Source organism: Staurois parvus, unplaced genomic scaffold (genome assembly GCF_062004578.1).
Source record: "Staurois parvus isolate SC_StPar_1 unplaced genomic scaffold, SC_StPar_1.0 ptg001869l, whole genome shotgun sequence".
NCBI classification, from domain to species: domain Eukaryota; kingdom Metazoa; phylum Chordata; class Amphibia; order Anura; family Ranidae; genus Staurois; species Staurois parvus.
In genome coordinates, this window is record NW_028319665.1 from 987,825 (window position 1) to 1,001,093 (window position 13,269).

Sequence of the window (13,269 nt, forward strand, 5' to 3'; positions counted from 1 at the left end):
GTGGCCATTGGGAGTAGAAATTGTCTTTGCATCAGTGGGAGCAAATAATGTAAACATGTACTAAGGGGAGGAATAGTGATCCATCATTGGTGTCAGTGGAAAAAATAGTGCCCTGTGGTTGGTGTCAGTGGGAGCATCAGTGCTCTATTGTTGACATCAATGGGAGGAATAGTGCCCCATTGTTGTCAGCAGCAGGAATTTTGCCCCATTGTTGGTGTCAGTGGGAGGAATTTTGCTCCATTGTTGGTATCAGTGGAAGGAATAGTGCCCCATAGTTGGTGTCAGTGGGAGGAATAGTGTCCCATCATTGGTGTCAGTGGGTGGAATAGTGCCCCATAGTTGGTGTCAGTGGGAGGAATAGTGCCCCATAGTTGGTGTCAGTGGGAGGAATAGTGCCCCATCATTGGTATCAGTGGGAGGAATAGTGTCCCATCATTGGTGTCAGTGGGAGGAATAGTGCCCCATCATTGGTGTCAGTGAGAGGAATAGTGCCCCATAGTTGGTATCAGTGGGAGGAATAGTGCCCCATCATTGGTGTCAGTGGGAGGAATAGTGCCCCATCATTGGTATCAGTGGGAGGAATAGTACCCCATAGTTGGTGTCAGTGGGAGGAATAGTGCCCCAAGGGCCAAATAAAAGGAAGCAAATGGCCGCAGTTTGGAGACCTTCTGTAGAGCTTAAAGTGATTTATACCGCATACATCTGTGTACTGAGCTGTCTGTAGCCTTAAGTGAAATATAGATAACTTAAACCAGAAAAAGTAGAAAAGTTAGGAGAATAAAGGAAGAAGAAGAAAAAATGTAAGAAGAGTAGCAGTCTCTCCACCTTCCCACCCAAGAGCACAGCGTGAATGTCTCAGCGAAATAGTACTTTGCATGGAAATCTAGTCTAAGGCTGGTCCTCTTTATAGTGCCACAGATAAGGTAGCATCGATGGTGTGTTCAGGTTTTGTGCTGACCTAGGCAACACAAAAAACGGCCACCCCCCTTCCCCCACGGATTGAGCCTGACACTGACCAACACCCAACACACTCCCCCCTACGGAGAGAGCCGGACACAGACCAACACCCAACACCACCCCCCTTTCTCCCAATGGAGAAAGCCTGACATTGACCAACAACACCCCTTCCCCCCACCCCCCTTTCCCTGTGGATAGAGCCTGACACCGACCAACACCCAACACCACCCACTTTTCCCCCAGTGGAGAGAGCCTGACATTGACCAACAACACCCCTTCCCCCACGGAGAGAGCCTGACACCGACCAACACCCAACACCACCCCCCTCTCCCCCAGTGAAGAAAGCCTGACATTGACCAACAACACCCCTTACCCCCACCCTACCTGAGAGAGCGTCCCACTACCATTGTCCCGCATACACCAGCCACTCCCCCCCCCCCCCAGGGCTAGAAAGAGAAATACACTCACCTTCACAGCTCCGGGAGCGAGAATTGGCCTCTGCATACATCGTCAAGCAGTCAGCAGCCTCTCTCAGATCCTACCTGGTCCGCATGCCGCATATGTCCCTTCTTCCAGGGGGCGGCACTGCCCCCATGAAAAATGCTGCCCTAGGGTATGGGGAGGTAAAACCGTGATTCAACCACAGGATTTTACCACCAACCAACTTTACATGTGACCAAGCCCTTAGGGTGCTCATGCTGATTACAACTAAGAGCTCATTCACAGGTGCAGTAGGCACTGCTGCCCCTCTCATCTCATTGCTGCAATCTCATTTCATTTGACAGGTGGTGAGGGACCGATATGTTGCCTCCTCATCACCCGATTTAAACCCATGATTGCTGTGTAATGCACGTGATTGTGACACGGTGGTACAGCAATTAGAGGTTTAAAACAGGTGTGAGGAGGTGACACTGTGCCTGGCGATCTTTGGCTTCCCCCATGTTGGTCAGGTAGATCTCCACCTCTTCGAGGTTGCCTACCCCTGCTCTATGCTGACTACATCGGCTGTACACCCTTCACTCCTATGCACTGCTGCCCACTTTTCAGCCAGACTATACTTCCAGTCCTGACAATACTACCTGACTGAACACCCTCCACTGCCTGCTTCTACAGCCTCCCCCAAAACTCAACTCTCCCTGAGTCCCCGTCTGAGAGATTTCTAGCATTTTGCACCCCCTAGTAACTTTAAAGAGCCTGCCCCTACCCATAGCACAGCATGGAGGGGCTCGGTGAAGACGGCAGTGAAGGTGTGGAGGTGTCGGATAGGGTCACACAGTTCATGAAAGGACAATTTCCCGGCATCATAATCCAGACATATCCTGAATCTGGTACTAGAGATATTGACTGATAACTGGACCTCTTTGCTGTCATGTATCACTGAATACCTGTTACCACCATCACTCCTCTGCAAACACCAGGACTTGTAATTATTTCCAATTTGTACCGCGGGCCATAACTTCCTCTCTATACTGGGGTAACACATCCCGAATTTCCATTTACTCTTTGCCCCAACATCTACTTCCCAGTAATGTCGCCCAGAGGAGAAACTCTGTATACTTATCACCTGAGTGCACTGAAATCTCGCTGGTGTTTCTGGGTGCCCCAGGAATAAGGACCAGGTTGCCGTCTTCCTGTCATCTGATATATGTAGATGATTACCAGCTGTGCTCACATCCAGTAGTATATCTATGGGTGTATTCGTATAGAAGTATGCATTCGCCCCTGTTATCAGATCGGATAATGTGTGTAATGTTTGTGTGATCCCACCCAGAACCAGGTCTCCATCATGAAGGGGTTGATCACATCTCTGGATGTCCTCATTACCTTCGTCCTCGGTATCACAGAGGGTACCTATGTCTGATTCCATTAGGACAGTCAGTGGGTCGGTCATGTTACACATTTCCTCAATGCGACCTATCTTCCTGACCAGCTCGTCCTTCTTCAGTTCAAGCTTGTGGATCAGATCTGACATGTGTGAGACCTTCTCTGCCTGCCTGGAAATCTCACTCAGGACCCTCTTCTCCAGGTCTTCTAGCTGTGTCTTGAGGTCCCTGAACAGGGCAGTGACTTGCTCTGTGTCCCCAGCTGATTTTTCTTCCTCTTTTCTCTTCTCTTCCTGCAGGCGTTTGATTTTCTTTTCGGTCTCCTCTCTGTTTGTCTTCAACCTACTAAGAGCATTGGTCATGTCCTTTTTTTTCTTCTCATACGCTTCGTCCAGAGGCTCCTTGTGATGGCCAGCATGCTCTCCAATCAGACAATACACGCAGACACAGGTGGAGTCCTTGGTGCAGAAATACTCCAGAGCTTTCTTATGAAGGTTGCACTTCCGCTTCTCCAGAGAAGTGGTGGGATCAGATAGAACATGTTCTTCTGCCATGCTGTGGACTTTCAAGTGACCATCACACAAATGAGCTTCACACAGAAGACAGGATTTGACAGCAGGTACAGGAAAGTGAATGCAGTACGTGCACAGAATCCCAGACTTCTCCTTATCTGGAGTAGATGACAAACTGTCCACCATGTTCTGAAGTGTAATGTTTTTATGAAGTGCAGGCCTGCTTTCATATTTTTTTCTGCATAGAGGACAGGAATAACCCCGAGACTGCTCCTGTGTGTCTAGCACACGATCAATACATTCCTGGCAGTAGTTGTGTCCACACTGAAGGTTTACGGGATCTTTGTAAATGCTGAGACATATGGAACAATCCAGTACCTTGCTGTGATCAGCTGATGCCATTATCTCTGCCAACAAGAGAGAGAGAGAGGAATGAAAGTCAAACAGTGACAATATGGAGGGTGTGTGATTCCTGGTTTTCTCTTTTTTCCCAGTCAGGCCCCAATTATGCACAAGGCACCATAGGTGAGAGCTTTCTTTTTTTCAAATGCTGCTTTATGCATCTATGTACACTGTTCAAGAAAATTAAAGGAACACTTTTTATCAGACTATCGCCTACTCTGCTCACTTTTAGGCGATCTCTGAAAACCTCTCTCTTCAGGGAAGCCTATCCTGTAAGCCCTGGACTCATCATTACTAACACCTCCTGGGGAGTATTGTAATAGATCTTCCTGGGAACATTGAATTGGAAGGATGTATGCTCAGCTAGACATGGTTGCCATAAATGCCAGCTGACCGGTATATTGAGATTTTGCCATCATCCAACAACGCCATCCATGGAATGGAAATGGCAAAATCTTAGTATTACTGAGACCTTTTTGAAGGGTGTGTCTTTACCTGGATTGGGGGGGGGGGGGGGGGGCAGAAAGACGATATAAAAATCTCTCTAAGTCTTTTGAGCCCGGACATCAGGATATCTGCGTAACATACCACCATGATTCTTTGTTACTTGATCTGTAACTTTCTTTCGTATAGCTGTCTCTATGTATTGGTTACATTCTGAATTTACATGAGTAACATTATTCGTTTTGAGTTATACCATCTACATTGTATTTCACATTTAATTTGATTAATAGCAAACTTCTGGATCTTTTATTGCTTTTATAATTTGTTTTAATAATCTTATTGTGAGGGATACAGAAAGGCTCGATTAAGGCATAGACAAATGTGATGTTCACATATTAAATTTATCATCAAATGAATGGGCAAAGTAGTAAATTGCCCAAACACCCTGCAATAAGACACATAAGTTGAATCCAACGTCATTTTAATTCAGTTAATTGCAGTACAGATGATGTTTCTCCAGTCCAGTGGTTCTTAACCTGGGTTCGATCGAACCCCAGGGGTTCGGTGAGTCAGTCTCGGGGGTTCGGCGGAGGTGACCCACACCCGACTCATATGATTTGTGATGACATGCCCCGCTTGTCCATCATTGGCTGCAGGTGGTCACGCAACATCGCTTAGCCCAGTGGTCGGCAAGCCGCGGCTCTTGTGTGCCGGGCGCCCGCTCCCCTCCCTCCTCTCGGGCGGCAGGGACTCAAATGCAATGATTGGCCAGTCTCGCTGCCACTCACATCCTGATAGCCAGTGATTGGCTGTCAGGATGTGTGTAGGCGGGGCAGCGTGACGAACGTGAGAGGAGCTAGGCTCCTCTCACAGTCCGCCCTGAAGACCGGAACGGCGCGGGAATACAGCGAGAGGAACGCGCGGAGCAAAGGTAAGTGAATTGACACAGGGGGGACTTGGGGACTTAATATGGGGGATGAATTAATATGGGGAATGAATTACTATAGGGGGGATGAATTACTATATGGGGGATGAATTATTATATGGGGGATGAATTACTATATGGGGGATGTATTACTATATGGGGGATGTATTACTATATGGGGGATGAATTACTATATGGGGGATGTATTACTATATGGGGGATGAATTACTATATGGGGGATGAATTACTATATGGGGGATGTATTACTATGGGGGATGAATTACTATATGGGGGATGAATTATTATATGGGGGATGAATTACTATATGGGGGATGTATTACTACATGGGGGATGTATTACTATATGGGGGATGTATTACTATGAATGAATTACTATATGGGGGATGAATTACTATGGGGGATGAATTACTATATGGGGGATGAATTACTATATGGGGAAGGAATTACTATAGGGGGGATGAATTACTATATGGGGGATGAATTACTATATGGGGGATGAATTACTATATGGGGGATGAATTACTATGAGGGATGAATTACTATGGGGGATGAATTACTATATGGGGGATGAATTACTATGGGGGATGAATTACTATATGGGGGATGAATTACTATGGGGGATGAATTACTATATGGGGGATGAATTACTATGGGGGATGAATTACTATGGGGGATGAATTACTATGGGGGATGAATTTTCATACCGTTTGTTACAACATATCTTTGCGAGCAATCCTTTTCGAGGATGCTGGACATAAAGACGAAGAAAAGGAACAGACTTTGTTGCGAAAATGACATGAGAGTGGCACTTGCCAAGGTAATGCCGCGCATTTCTGAACTGGCCACTGAAAGACAACAGCAGAAGTCACACTGATTTGCGGTAAATATTCATTATTTTGTTTTTGTGTGAAAATCATGTTTTAATGGTTTTGTTCTTTGTTCTTAATGGTTTTGTTCATTTTGTGCACCTATGTATAAATATATACCTATGTTTTGAATTTTAAAAATCATATTTTATTTTTCCAATTAAGAAGGGTTCGGTGAATGCGCATATGAAACTGGTGGGGTTCAGTACCTCCAAAAAGGTTAAGAACCACTGCTCCAGTCCTTTGAAGTGTAAGAAGATTGTGAGCTTCCTAATCCCTATCTCTGTGAAGAATTAACACTGACTGGAGGAACATAGGAAAAATGGGGAGGGACCAGCTACGGCTAAACTTACTAGCACTACACAGAAGGGGAGTACAGAGGGAGAAACTAAAATCACATAGTAAACAAGTTGTAGAGGCCCAAAACTGCCACTAGATGGTGTCAGGAATGGACTCGCCAATGGTGGTGGGACTCACCTGCCTTATGGGCTGCAGTACCAGGGCTGCCCAGTGGGTGCTCTCGGCAGCCAGAAGTTCACTCCTGCAATCAAGCCATCACCTGAGGCTGATTGCAGGAGGTGTATTTAAGGAATGGCCAGGCCTGCAGTCAGTTCCTTGGTGTTCCCATGAGCCCCTGTATCTGCATCCTGTCTGCTTCCTGCCTGATCCTGACTCTGCTTGAACTCTGCCTGTACCGACCTCGACTACTCCTGACCAATCTTCTGCCTGCTCCTTGTACCTTGTCTGCCCGTTAGGTACCGACCCGGCCCGCCTGACTACGTTGTTCTCCATATTTATATATATATATATCAGGTTTGGGTTTGTTGCACCTTGTTGTACGTATTTGTGTTAGTTTTGGGTTTGGTTTGTTGCACTGCATTTATGTTTGTGTTGCCCTTAATAAATTATATTGTTTACACGCTATACCTGAAGTCTGTGTTTCCCTGTGTCGGTCCACACACCTCTGGTCATACCCGGAGCCCTGACAGATGGTAGTGCATACTGAACAATAAAAACCTGATGCAAGTCAATACAACACATAAAAAATAGGTTTAAATGGAACAGAAAATGTCTAAGTCCAAGAAGCCCTGAGCCCTGTGTTCAGCGTGTTGGCCTGTGCCTTCACCAGTGCCTGTACCTTTATGGAGGGGTGGGCATACCTGCCCTTAATCTATTCATTTTTACATATGTGCTCCAGCTTGGAAGGATCTCAGAATTATAGTTAGGACTGCAGTACAATGGGGTGCCGTGACGTGGCCACTGCAGCTTATGCATGTATTTGCAAATGTGTGCAAACTAAACCCTTTGGTTTTAATGTGAACTGTTAGGGTAATTCGGTTTTGTTGCAGGCTGGCTGGTAAGTGAGCTGGGAATTTCTGTTTGTTTTGGACTGCTGGGACCTGCATCTTGATTCCACCACCATGGACTTGCCAAGAATGGAGTCTTACCTGTGCAGGTATGCTGGGGCAGCCGCCGTAGTTAGGTCAGCTAGGGAAAGATTGGGGCCTATTTTGAACTGTAGTGCTGAGTTCTATCAGTAAAGTATTGAGACATTTCAATGGCTGGTCTAAAGATATTCAAGAGGTGAAAGAAAGTAATCGGCACACTACAGCTTGGGTCAGTAAAGCACATTGGGGTATGAAGACAGCTCCTCGAGAGTTACCACGTGGTTACCAAGGGTAACGGACGTCTAGCAGCCTGTTGTGAAGCGTGGTACTGGTGATAGGTGGGATGTCCTCTAGCAGCGAGGGTGAGCTTCGGCCCCTCTCCCCGAGCGCTCTGTCTTCTATAGTAATGGGAGCAGATCAGCAAAGCAGAGGCCCTCAGCCAGCCACTAGGAATGGAAGAGGGAGAGTTCATTAAGTGCTCGCACGAGGTCCTGGCTAGCTGGGCCCCGTTCTGTCGCTGGGAATGAGGTAACAGAGATACACTGGATGGGTGGAGCTGACATAGGCTCAGAATTGGTTAAGGTGTGCAATGGGAATGGAGAGGTAACTGGAGTCCAGTTTATTGCTCAGTGTACATGGCCATCTCTAAGTTGGGGGACTGCCTTAAGACTGTTATCCCTAAAAGTGGCCTCCACCTTGTCCCAGGGAAATGATGAGCATGACACAGCGAAGGTATTCCATGTGTAGGGTGAGTGACCCTGTCCAAGGTGCCTATCGTCGCCCCGAAGAACCGACCCTGGGGTAGGCCTCTTATGTTTGTAGTGCTGCTCTGGATAGCAAGGGGGAGCTAGTTACTTTCTTTTTTTTTTTTAGTTAGAGTAGGCTACCCAGCCTGGGGAAATAGTCAACAGGGTCCATTTTAGGTCAGGGCTGAGAGGCACTGCAGGTCAGTTCCTGATACCTCGCCCTACTCTAGAATCTTGGAGAAGATTCTAGAAGCAGTGGGCGGGGGTGAGGAGGAGCTGGCCTGCACACTTAGAGGACCTTGGACAATCCCCAAGGAGAAGGCTTGACATGGGGCCGGGCACACTCTAAGTGTGACTGAGCCTGCTCATCAGCGGGAGGGTTCGGGTGGAAGATGTGATGCAGGAGCCTGGGAGGGGGCCCAAGTTTGAAGGCGCCAGCTAAAGGGAGAGGGCATTCTGGTGGGAAACCTGACTATGTACCTGGGACTGTTTAACTTACAGTGGCAGGCACTGGATCCCCTTGCCCAGGCATTCAGACAGCTGGGCAAGGAAGATTATCTGGGGTCTGGGGTGATACACCAGGAGAGGCTGAAGAACTCTTCCAGAAGAGAATTCCCTATCTTGGACTTGTGTATAGTTGCCAGGAAGTTGCCCTCAGTCTACTGTTCCTTGGACATCCCATACACCCCTCACCCCATCCAAGTTCAATACCCTTAATAAAACCTAAAAAAAAAAAAACAAGCTTAAAGTGGATCTCCACCCAAAAGGGAAGTTCCTCTTTAAGGCTTTGTCCCCCCCGCTCCCCATTAAGGATCGGCACCTTTGGAAAGCGGGGGGGGGGGGGGGAGTGGGTACTCGAATTTCACTGGTACCCGTTCCCACATCCGGTGCGATCGCCTCAGGTGATTGGAAGCAGAGGTTGTCCTCCTGCCTCCCTCCCGTGACAGGTCCCAGAAGACTACGGGACCATTCACAAAGTGCAGCTCTGCTTGGGCACCCGGCTGTGAAGCCGCAAGCTATCCCAGCCGGGTGCCCATACTGAAGATGCCGGCGCCAGGGAGAGAAGACGGCCAGTGAAACCAGCCTTGGTGAGGACACCGCTGGACCGAGGGACAGGTAAGTGTCTGTATCTTTAAAGTCAGCAGCTACAGTTTTTGTAGTTTTTGACTTTATATTTTAATGCAACTGAAACTCCACTTTAAGGACTGTTTAGTGTCTCCAGAATGCAAGTCTGTGGAAAACGCGTCTTGCCTGGCTGTGCAGGACTATAGGGGGACCCAAAATTTCAGCAACTCCTAAGGGGGTAGTGGTACATGTTCCCTCCAACAAGGAGGGGAACATGGAGGAAGTCCCACCTACCTACCCTTACAAGCCAGCACTGACAGTTGGCACCTGACTTCCAGTATTATTATTATACAGGATTTATGGCGCCAATAGTTTGCTCAACGCTTTACAATATAACGGGAGACAATACAATAACAATACAGTTCAATACAAGAGGGATAGGAGGGCCCTGATCCTGGGAGCTTACCATCTAAGAGGGAGGGGCTGGTGGTACAAAAGGTAATAACTGTGGGGGATGGACTGGTAGGAGGAATAGAAGATTCTGTTATTAGCTGAAGGCAGGATAGGCTTCCCTGAGATAGATTTTCAGAGATCGCCTAAAAGCAGGCAGAGTAGGTGATAGATTGGGGTAGAGAGTTCCAGAGGATGGGGGAGGCTCTTGATAAGTCCTGGAGATGAGTATGGGAGGAGGAGACAAGGGAGCTAGAGAGCAGGAGGTTGTGGGAGGAGCGGAGAGGATGGTTTGGGTGATATTTGGAAACAAGATTGGTGATGTAATTCGGGGCGGAGTTATAAATGGCTTTATATGTTATTGTTAATGTTTTGAATTTTATTCGTTGGGCAATGGGAAGCCAGTGGAGGGATTGGCAGAGAGGGATGGAGGACACTGAGTGGAGGCCAGTGGAGGGATTGGCAGAGAGGGATGGAGGACACTGAGTGGAGGCCAGTGGAGGGATTGGCAGAGTGGGGTGGAGGCCAGTGGAGCGATTGGCAGAGAGGGGTGGAGGACACTGAGTGGAGGCCAGTGGAGGGATTGGCAGAGAGGTTTGGAGGACACTGAGTGGAGGCCAGTGGAGGGATTGGCAGAGAGGGGTGGAGGACACTGAGTGGAGGCCAGTTGAGGGATTGGCAGAGAGGGATGGAGGACACTGAGTGGAGGCCAGTGGAGGGATTGGCAGAGAGGGGTGGAGGACACTGAGTGGAGGTCAGTGGAGGGATTGGCAGAGAGGGGTGGAGGACACTGAGTGGAGGCCAGTGGAGGGATTGGCAGAGAGAGATGGCAGATACAGAACGGTTAGTAAGGTGGATGAGTCTGGCAGCACCGTTCATGATAGAATGAAGAGGGGATAAAATGCACTGAGGTTGGCCAATGAGGAGGGAGTTACAATAGTCAAGATGAGATATAGCCGGGGAGGGAATAAGTTGCTTACTGGTTTACGAGGTTAGGAATGGGTGTATCTTGGACATGTTGCGGAGGTTGGAGATGTTGCGGAGGTTGGAGATGTTGCGGAGGTTGGAGATGTTGGGGAGGTTGGAGATGTTGCGGAGGTTGGAGATGTTGGGGAGGTTGGAGATGTTGCGGAGGTTGGAGGTGTTGCGGAGGTTGGAGGTGTTGTGGAGGTTGGAGATGTTGTGGAGGTTGGAGATGTTGCAGAGGTTGGAGATGTTGGGGAGGTTGGAGATGTTGGGGAGGTTGGAGATGTTGCGGAGGTTGGAGATGTTGGGGAGGTTGGAGGTGTTGCGGAGGTTGGAGGTGTTGCGGAGGTTGGAGATGTTGCGGAGGTTGGAGATGTTGCAGAGGTTGGAGATGTTGGGGAGGTTGGAGATGTTGGGGAGGTTGGAGATCTTGCGGAGGTTGGAGATGTTGGGGAGGTTGGAGATGTTGCGGAGGTTGGAGATGTTGGGGAGGTTGGAGATGTTGCGGAGGTTGGAGATGTTGGGGAGGTTGGAGATGTTGGGGAAGTTGGAGATGTTGGGGAGGTTGGAGATGTTGGGGAAGTTGGAGATCTTGCGGAGGTTGGAGATGTTGGGGAGGTTGGAGATGTTGCGGAGGTTGGAGATGTTGCGGAGGTTGGAGATGTTGGGGAGGTTGGAGATGTTGGGGAGGTTGGAGATGTTGCGGAGGTTGGAGATGTTGCGGAGGTTGGAGATGTTGGGGAGGTTGGAGATGTTGGGGAGGTTGGAGATGTTGCGGAGGTTGGAGATGTTGGGGAGGTTGGAGATGTTGGGGAGGTTGGAGATGTTGCGGAGGTTGGAGATGTTGCGGAGGTTGGAGATGTTGGGGAGGTTGGAGATGTTGGGGAGGTTGGAGATGTTGCGGAGGTTGGAGATGTTGCGGAGGTTGGAGATGTTGCGGAGGTTGGAGATGTTGGGGAGGTTGGAGATGTTGGGGAGGTTGGAGATGTTGCGGAGGTTGGAGATGTTGAGGAGGTGAACTCTACAAGATTTGGAGAGTGATTGGATTTAGGGCTGAAAGGACAGATGGGAGTCTAGGATTACACCTAGTACCCTGACATGAGGGGAGGGACTGATCGTTGTGTTATTGATCTTGATGGAGAAGTCGGGGGAGGGGGCACGGGCTGGGGGGAGTACTAGGAGCTCCGTTTTAGAAAGATTGAGTTTGAGGAGATGAGTGGCCTCCATGCTTCCAGTATGAGATGCAGCTGACTTTTCTACGAGTGTGCCCTGCTGGAGGAAGGAGCCACCACTGGCTTCAAAGGGATCACTAGAGGTGCTAACTAGAAAGCACAGCATGTGTAAGAGGTAACGATTCACCGACTTTGCATAGTCCTGTCCAAATAATCGATCTGTGGAATGTATGCTGTAGCACAGATTTAGCACAAAGCTCCTCCCCTTTCTCTACTGTCTGCTGCTCTTTTTGGTTTTATGATTGGTCAATGCAATGGATGTCCTTATGGAGTGAACCATCCAATCATAAAAATGGGCGAGACCGGAAGCTGAGAATGCCGGGTCAGAACCTTCCACCTAAAGGAACCGCTGATCCCTCTGCTTATGTTCCAGACATCCAAAACTAGAGCAAAATGCAGGTAAACTGGGCTAAAGGGGTTGTAAAGGCTCAAAGGTTCTCTATGCATGAAGGAAACCCCCCCCCCCGCATACTTACCTGAGCCCTATCTTGCTCCAGCAATGTGCACAAGGGCCTCAGCTTCCCTGGGTCTCTCCCTCCTCATTGGCTGAGACAGCAGTGGGAGCCATTGGCTCTAATTACTGTCCATCACAGCCAGTGAGCCAATGAGAGCGTGGGTGGGGCCAAGCCACCAAGCTGTGTGAAATGACATACAGGGCAGACGCTCGGGAGCGAGACTGCTAGGCTGCCCCCACAGCATGCTGCTTGCTGTGGACAGAGGGGCCAGGAGCGCTAGCTGGGGACCCAAGAATACGGTCAGGGCTGCTCTGTGAAAAACCATTACAGAACAGGTGACTACAGACATGTTTGTTATTTTAAAAAAAAATCACTTTAAAGTTTATCTAAACCCAAAACAAAATGTAATGTATTGGAGATTGCCAGCCTTAGATGTGGCAGCTGCATTAGGGGCTGCTAAGGATTAGGGGGGACGCCATACTGTTTTTTTTTAATGTCAGTCCTGCTGCAGAAGGTTGTATACATTGTACAGATGTGCCACTTTGCCCCCCCCCCCAATGATAAATGATATTTAAAGGAATTTTTATTTTTTTAATTTGAGTGCTGATAAATGATTGCCTCTTTAAAAACGGTACTTTTTAAAAAAAAACATTTTTTCAATGATTCATGTCCCTCAGGGCAGTCCCAGAGTCCCCATACCCCTTTTATGGCCAATAGCTTGCAGAGAAGCCTTCATAATGGGCACTTTTGAATTTACAAGTTCGAGTCCCATAGACTTGCATTGAGTTCCAAGTTCCCGGTCAAATTTCATGAGGTTTGAACCAAACACAGGGGTGTTCAGACCATCACTATCAGTATACAGGAGGCAGAAGAGCTTACAATCTATTAGGGTATAAGGAGGATACAGGAGGTAGAAGAGCTTACAATCTATTAGGATATAAGGGGGGATACAGGAGGTAGAAGAGCTGACAATCTATTAGGATATAAGGGGGGATACAGGAGGTAGAAGAGCTTACAA

At 48.3% G+C, this 13,269-nt stretch overlaps 1 protein-coding gene across 1 annotated transcript; it reads right to left on the reverse strand.

Moving 5' to 3' along the window:
- Positions 1–1,426: 1,426 nt before the first annotated feature.
- LOC149433990 (nuclear factor 7, ovary-like) lies at positions 1,427–3,694 on the reverse strand. Its single transcript, XM_089664259.1, has one exon. The coding sequence runs from the start codon at positions 3,692–3,694 to the stop codon at positions 2,117–2,119; it is 1,578 nt and encodes a 525-aa protein (XP_089520385.1). The 3' UTR covers positions 1,427–2,116.
- Positions 3,695–13,269: the final 9,575 nt, after the last annotated feature.

What these genes read in the sequence shown, in the direction of transcription:
- LOC149433990 (XM_089664259.1), bottom strand. Translation starts at nt 3,694, where the DNA reads ATGGCATCAGCTGATCACAGCAAGGTACTGGATTGTTCCATATGTCTC.